Below are 8,534 nucleotides of genomic sequence, written 5' to 3'. Positions count from 1 at the left end.
TTACCATACACCTGTACTTCACACAGTTCTAGGAGGGCGTCTTTGTCGTCGTACCAATTCTGCCTCTTAGGTGATTCTCTTTGGTTGTATATAGTCACATACTGCGCTGTTCCATTACATTCTGGGTGGTTAACAAGACTTATAATTTGGTTGACACTCTCTGATTTATCAATGAAACATCGCTCTCCTGTAAGTCTATCGGTTGTATTTGAAAGGTACACCTCGTAGCCGGCGAATCGATTTTTCCATCCAGCTACAATGATGTAAATCAAATGATTTCTTTTCATAAAACAGGACAAGACTTCAGCTTAATCAATGTTTTAATACACACATATCTATTATAGTATTATCTAGTTATATTGAAATCGAGAAGTTGATCATTTTAAAAACGCTGTTTAAAACAAATCTTAACTAGACAACATAATTACAAAATCAATAGGATCATATGCGGGACGTCACTGATTTTAAGTGCATTTATCATTGACCGTGTTTTTAACGATTTACCCATAGACAATGTATTTGGAGTAAGACAAAGAAAACGAATCATTAAACCAAGGTAAATTGTGTACATATCCTTTCCTACTACTTCATTGTTATAATACACATTGCCATGATAAACATACTTACTCCATGGGGAACCTTCATCTCTGTAATATATTTCCACCTTGTCTATGGTGACTTCTCTCTCTAGGTCCACTCTCCACCATACTTCTTTTCGTCCTACGGCCTGGTGCGCACATGAATTCTTGCCTAGTCCTTGATTTGTGTTACCATCCACGGCATTTCCAGATAAATGTAAAACCGTTCCTTCGAATTTATAAGTACTGCTTTGGTTTGTTGGTTTTTTTCGAGAGACAATTTCTGAAACAAACAATAGTATCCAGTGATAAGTAAGCATAAATCAGACATAGCCATAACAAAGGTCTTTCGTAACAAGTGTGACATTTGGTCAATATAATATGTATATAATATGAGATCATTTTTTCACAAATATAATAGACAGAAGACGGACAACATAACCGATAACATATCAACTGTGATGACTTGTCTTCAAGGAGAAGGCTTGTATATGTTTTGCCTGTTGTCCAAATTCCTTAGAATTATATTAATTAAAAATAAAATATTTTGAAATAAACAATCATTTGGCATATAATGCAGTTACCATCAGTTGCCAATTTAATCAAAGTTGATGCGTTCGACACGCATGAGGATAACGATGTTGTTACCCACGACGAAAATATATAATGGTTCTTTTCACGATACTGATTATTTTACCTGTTATTGTGTGAATGTGTATTGAAAAGGGATTACTATTATAGTGAACCGTTATATGTGTACGTGTTCAGAGAAAATGAATCCAATAGTTTGTAAAATTCACAGAAAAAGGAACTCGCCTTATTTGGGTTTTGTGAAATGAAATCTAACAATGAAAAACTCTAAATCTTTATTATTTGACATAGGATCTATCTTAACTACACGTCCGAGTTCGTTCTAAAAAATTAACATCATCGAAAGCAGGAAACGTTTCTCAGATAACATGGTGTTGCTGCGTCATCTTTCGTGATATCATCGTAAATACACATTATCACTAACGATGACCTTTGACCATTCACTTTAATAAACAAAAAAGTTTGCCAATGTTACAATTATAGTCTTGTATCTAAACTTTAAGGAAATGTATTTCTCTCATTTCCCTGTTTGTAAGACAGAGCTGTCCAGGGTGAGAAAGGGGTGAAGAAAATGTCTGTCTCTTACCCTGGACAGGGATATCCACCATTTTACCGGTGTGAGATTTTTTTTTATCTCACCCTAGGGTTGAGACAAGCTACACGTGTTCTTTGCACGTTCTCAAAAATTGTATGACGTCATAGCAACAATACCATAACGTCACGTCGACAATTCAGCCGCATCACATCAACATTGTCTTGCATTGATGTAACGTCTATATAAAATACATAAGAGGGTAAACAGGGTAAGAGAAAAAATAATCATTCAACCCCTTGGGAGTGAGACAGGGTGATCTCAACCCTCGGGGTAAGATTCTTAAGCTGTCAAACACTCGGTAAGCATCGTGTTTGACAATTTAAGAATCTTACCCATCGGGTTGATATTAATAGAATCTATCGCTACTGGTTGTGTAAGATAGAAAAATCTCAACCCTCGGACTAAGATTTTTTAATCTTAGTCCCAGGGGTGAGATTTCTCTATCTTACACAACCAGTTGCGATTGATTATTTTTCTCACATATCTAACAGTATCTTAATGTGAAATAAAGGTAAACATGGACCCAAAACATATACAGGCAATTTGTTGATGGATTGTTGACGTGACGTCATTATATTGTTGAAGTGACGTCATGCCATTGTTATGAATAGGGAAATCCCCCCGTCTCAACCCTGGGGCGGAGACAGATAAATCTAGCACCGGCAAAACGGGAGATAAATCTGTCAGGTGTGGGAGAATACCCTGTCTCACCCGCAAGGGGCGAAAGATTTTATTAATCTTCCACCCCATTTCACGTGACGTGACGTCACAATGGCTCAACAATGACGTCACGTCACGAATTTGGAAAACTCCGATGCAGCAATGCGGAAAAGACGACGTGATGAAATTAAAACCTTTTACGATATATTTACCGTCCACTTAAGAAAGCCTCGGGTTTTAACAAATTTGAAAACCCCTCGGGTGGAATTTTCCTATCCTACACCCCTATGCACGAGAGAGCCTTTTGTATACACATGTACTGATTGCATTGACAGATTTTCCATGGAACGAAACCTCTAGGAAGTAATATATGCTCCGAAAATTTGACAACCTCATTAAGTCTAGACTGTTGGAATTACTTCATTGCCCCATACAGATGTACTAAATGAATTATGACCTCATTAGCAGCAGTACGTAGATGTAGATCTGTAAATCTTTAGCGATTTTCTTACATGTATCTATCTTTATACGTTTTACACATAGCTACACCTAAATTATGACATCATAAATAATATGGAAAATGTATATTGTGACGTCATAGCTATGTGTAATGCGTCTGACGATTACTCTGATTTTGTTTTACTTCATATACTTTATGTAAGCAATGTAAACAGAAAGAGGACATTTAATCCGTTCAATACCATATTTATTTTAGAAGTATGCAGAATATGGATTTTCTTTATGAGTGTGAAGTAGCGATGTAACTGCGTATTCTTTGGCGCAAAAATTATAATGACGTCACACTTGACAACAAGGCTGCAACGCATTCTACCATTTTCTGCAATCGTTTAGTAGGATAGGCTTTCATAAACAGTGCCATTTTGTAGGTAAATTAATACCTTAATGGTATATAACAGAAATGAAACAAAGCAACCAGCTACTCTACCGTTGCTTAATCTGTATCAGTACACATAATGTGCGGCTTTGAATGATTACCTCCCCTTTACTAGTGTTTATACTAAGTGGTCCATTTGACTAATCTGTATGATCCGTTAATACGTTTGTATATTGATTAAATAATTATGTCATAGGTAAATCGCAAGCTAAGTTCTACTGCACTATCGACTGAAAGTTTGATGACGAAGGCTATATATCTATATATATATAGAAAAAATAAAATGAACCACCGACTAAAAAACTAGCTGCTTTCACCCTTCACAGGGCTCTTCAGGTTTATTCAAAAGAACAACGTCGTGACGTCACAATTACATGTCATCACACTACAATAGTAACGTGACGTCACGAAGTATACAAGATTGGTGGACAATTTGGCGTAAAATTTTATTGTGGCCTGTTGAGACTCGGTTTTAATATTTTTATTAGTTGGTCTTCTTTCGTTTCTCTTAAAATAGTGTCTGATGAAAATAGTTGATACAAAGGTAATACATTAAATTTATCTCCAGCACATTCATGAATATGTTTGTTAACATGAAGATTTCGTAAAGAATCAGTTCTAGTTTGTTGTCTATGTACAGTCATACGTGTTCTGAGTTCATTACCGGTTTGACCGATGTAAAAATCACCACATTTAGAACAAACGATTGCATAAATTACATTTTTTGATTTACAATTCATATTTACCTTCACAGTAAATTTCAAACCATTCTTGAAAATAAAAGTATTACACTCGATAATCATAGGACATGTAGCACATCTTGGTGTCTTACATTTGGATACTTTTGGTGTTACACAAGAATTATCAAACTTAGAACATGTCAACATACGTTTCAAGTTTTTAGGTTGGCGTCTACAGTGTAAAATAGCATGTTTATTAAAAATGTTTCTCATACGCCTGCTACTTTGCTTTAACTCTTCACATTTGTTCTTTATCACAGGAAACATATTACAATTCCGTGGATTGAAAGTAGAAACAAAAGGAACTAACTTTGATTCATCCTTTAGTTTTTGTAGACGGGAAGTAAAGGGTCCCTTTTCAATAGCTTTCTGTATACCATGTTCTATTATCTCAGTAGGATAACATTGAGCTTTAAGGTATTGCTTTAGTTGACTTAGTCTAGCAATTTGAGCTTGTTGGTCACTGACGATAGTGACAATCCGTGAGGCAAGATTAAATGGAATATTAACTTTAGTGTGTTTACTGTGGTTAGAGTAAAAATTTAGATAATTATGTGCATCTGTAGCTTTACAATATAAATCCGTTGTAATCTTATTTGAATCTAGTTGAACTAAAACATCTAAGAAAGGTAAAGACGTTTCGCTACACTCCATCGTATAACAAATAGAAGGATGTAAAGAATTCAATAGGTTTTGAAATTCATTTAAATCCTTATCAGAAGGCCATATAACAAAACAATCGTCAAGGAACCTTAAAAAATTATTTCTGATAAATTCAGTAAAGTTTTCCCCAAACTTTGTCTCAATCTTAGAATAAAGTGTTTCCTCTAAGTATCCTAAAACTAAGGTTGCATATGTAGGGGCAACTTTAGTTCCCATCGCTGTACCCTTAATCTGTTGAAAGTATTCTTGCTCAAAATAAAAAGAATTACGATTGAGGACAATGTCTAGAGCTTGCAGTATAAATTCATTACTAAAACGAGAATTAACTTTTTCTCGTTTTTTGATCAACCAATATTTAACAGCTTCAATACCAAGATCATGCGGTATATTAGTGTATAAACTAACAACATCAAAAGAAACAAGTTTAGCATTATGTGGGACCTGTTTAGATAAACGGCTCAGAAAATCAAAATCATCTTTGATATAACTGTTTACACTTGTGCATAAAGGTTTAAGAATGAGGTCTACAAGATGACTCAAACGTTGCGTTGCACTATTAGGGCCGCCTACTATGGGTCTAAACTTCAAATCCGTAGGATTTTCAACTTCAATATATGTACAGTTTTGTTCTTCTATAGCTTTACTTATAATAGAGCTTTTGTGGATTTTAGGCAAACCATAGAAATAACTAGTTTTATGCATAAAATTGACAAGATAATCTATCTCCTTTTCATGTAGGCATGCTTCATGTGTCCGTGTTAGCTCGTTGATTAATCTACGGGTTTCCGCATCGAAATCGTCACTTGCCGAAGCATAAAATTCAACATTACTAAGCATGTTATGTATGCATTCATAATAGAAATCTCTATTCATGACCACTACTGCATTACCTTTATCAGCCTCTTTGATAATAATAGAGGTATCATTTCTTAAAGAATCCAAAGCACATTTCTGTCTGTAAGACAGATTACTTTTTACGTGTTTATGATTATCATTATGTAAAGGAATCTTTTTTAAACTATCAATGACGTCTTCTAAATGTTTGTCCGAACTTCTTGGTGGGTTCCATTGCGAATTGTTATGGACTAACGCCGTTGTTTCCAACGGTTTGCTTTCACCGTCTTCGTCACAAAACTTATCGCATAGACGAAGTCTTCTGCAGAATTTCAGAATGTCCGCCTGAAGTTCTTCATTATCGTTTTTATCTGGTGTTGGACAAAATTTAAGACCCTTCGATAGCAAATCAATTTCATCTTTTGTTAATTTTCTTTTAGATAAATTAATTACCTTAGGGATAACTCCCTCTACCATATTTGTTTTAATTTTGTCGCTTGGGTGTCGTAGCTCCTTCTTTTTGTTCCTCCGCCTTTGTTTACAGTTGGACAATGTATATATGGGGCAAAGAAGTAATTCCAACAGTGTGGACAAGTTAAGGTTGTCAAATTTTCGGAGCGATCCGCTCCTTTGTCAAGACGCAGTGAAACAGAACAGTTACATGTACATATACATCATACTACAAGATGATATAACTGATATACTATAACCAATAGTCCCCTCGGCTAAAGACAGCCGAAGGCAGCAATTAATTTGAGAGCATCGCGGACAAGGAACGCTGATGTAGAGGACCTATTCTTGCGCAAGATGCACTACATGTATCACATAAAGCGAGTCAACGGAAGATAAGCACCAGAAAGAAGGGACGAGATATCAAAAACGTGGAACATGTGCATGTGGGAATCTGGCCCGGTAGATGTGAAAAATCTCAATTTCCTACGGAATGCCTTATACCTCCATTAGGATCCGGTGTTATATGGGATTTTACCGTCTATATTACTTCTTTGACCCATATATATGTATATATATATATCAATGTATGCAAATCTATAATTGTCCTCCTTAAAAAAATTAATGACTTGGAGTATTTCTTGATGTTAGTTTTGACAAACCACTTCTACATGACGAACGTGATTGGTATTACTGCTACAGCATGTTAGTATGTAACTGTAATAAAAAAAACACTTGAACATTTATTTTAGTCCATAGTAAGTTCTATTTAAACTGAAGAAAAACAATCACAGACTACATCTTTTGTATACGTCAGTATTGAATTGTTATTGTAGGAAGCATGTGAAGTTGGGCATACTTCCAATTTTTTTTTTATTGTACAAGGATATTAGAACGGGTTATTGTGTGTTACATGTCATTTGTTATGTTGTTAAGTCTTAATCATATATTTGAATAAAAAGTAATATGGAGGAGAATACTTCTACAGTCAAGACATACGATTCGGTATCAAAATTAAGCCCTCTCTTACAGAAAAAAAAATGAAATTGACAAGCATATGTGGTTAATACAGGTAAATCCTTATACAACTGTATTATCAACAAATATATTATTTGGTTTCAGGTTTTCAAATGCTTCTGACAAATACATGGAATTTGACAATAATGATGAATTAGGTAAGCGATTCATATGGGGAATTAATCAAATGTAGAAAATGCAAGCTGTATATTTACACAATATTGTTTTAGATGCATGTATAATATACATATTTGATGTTGTTGCCATAGCTGCGGTTGTATATTGATATATAACATACATTACAATATATATATGTGCGTTTGTCATAACTATAACTGATGTTAATCAAATCGAATTGACTGAATGCAACATTGATGTTACAGAATCATAATTCAGTTCACATGAATAAGCTAATGATACACAGTTATAGCGTGTTACACATCCAATTCACACATACATGTATATCTCTTATAAAGACACTGTACATGTGTAGCACATGTACACGTACAGGTGTAGTAACAATGTCCCGAATTAAAAAAAACTCTGAAGTTCTTTAAACGCATTACACGGAAGAGGTCATCAGAGACTTCTCTGTATAAAATAATGTAATTGTTACCTGAGAACTCCGCAATCTTTGAAGACTTTAAGAAGTTGTGTACAGCACCGAGAATAGATATACATATATGCGCGTGCAGTCAATGGAAGAATGTGAAACTTACCTGACGACTCCACAATCCACGAAAGGTTTAAACAGATGTAGATTACGACGATACCGAGAATAAACGTACGTCCAGCCATTCAGAGAAATATACAGTTCAGTACAGTACTAACCATCTGTTTGTATATGTAAGGTTTAATTCAAAACTGCATGGCATCACGTTCGAGAAAAAGATCTAGTGCTCCGACCGCATACACAGGACGTATAACGATCTACCAGGAAGTGTAAATATAAGGACAGCTCAGTATATGCTAGTGTGAAACCCCCTTTACATGTGTGTGACACATATACTCTTATGGCAACAGTGTGCGAGACAATTGATTCACGTACACAGGATGTGTTTAACCACTTTAGTCCAAGTATACGACTAGTGTTCATACTTTGCTTTACAAGTATATTATTACTGATATTTTTCTCTTAAACAATAAAATAAATAAAGGTGAATGTACTATCAACGTATAAAAAAGTACTAAGAAATGAAATCAATTGATTCGAAGTGCAGGAATTACACAAGTATTGACAACGCGAAGAAAGAGCATAAATTAAAACTTTGTGAATAGCACACCAGGTATAGGGTGAAGTGTGTGTTACACAGCAATGTCAGAGACAGTCTGTGTGAGTAGGTGTGTGTAGGTATGTGTGTACAGAGACAGTCTGTGTGAGAAGTTTTTGTGTAGGTATGTGTGTACAGAGACAGTCTGTGTGAGTAGGTGTGTGTAGATATGTGTGTACAGAGACAGTCTGTGTGAGTAGGTGTGTGTAGGTATGTGTGTACAGAGATAGTCTGTGTGAG

At 35.1% G+C, this 8,534-nt stretch overlaps 1 protein-coding gene across 1 annotated transcript in view; it reads right to left on the bottom strand.

Moving 5' to 3' along the window:
* Positions 1-7,956, bottom strand: part of LOC110440613 (receptor-type tyrosine-protein phosphatase alpha-like) — a 51,102-nt gene extending 43,146 nt beyond the window's left edge. The window contains exons 1-3 of the mRNA XM_021483767.1: positions 7,743-7,956; positions 628-861; positions 5-253 (exon numbers count right to left, since the gene is read on the bottom strand). Coding sequence (XP_021339442.1) covers positions 5-253; positions 628-861; positions 7,743-7,821 — 562 coding nt within the window. The 5' untranslated portion in view covers positions 7,822-7,956. The remainder of the gene's footprint in view (positions 1-4; positions 254-627; positions 862-7,742) is intronic.
* Positions 7,957-8,534: the final 578 nt, after the last annotated feature.

The sequence above is a fragment of the Mizuhopecten yessoensis genome, unplaced genomic scaffold (assembly GCF_002113885.1).
Source record: "Mizuhopecten yessoensis strain PY_sf001 unplaced genomic scaffold, ASM211388v2 scaffold11185, whole genome shotgun sequence".
NCBI lineage: Eukaryota > Metazoa > Mollusca > Bivalvia > Pectinida > Pectinidae > Mizuhopecten > Mizuhopecten yessoensis.
Note: the sequence above shows the minus strand (reverse complement) of the source record. Positions and strands in the feature narration are given on the sequence as shown.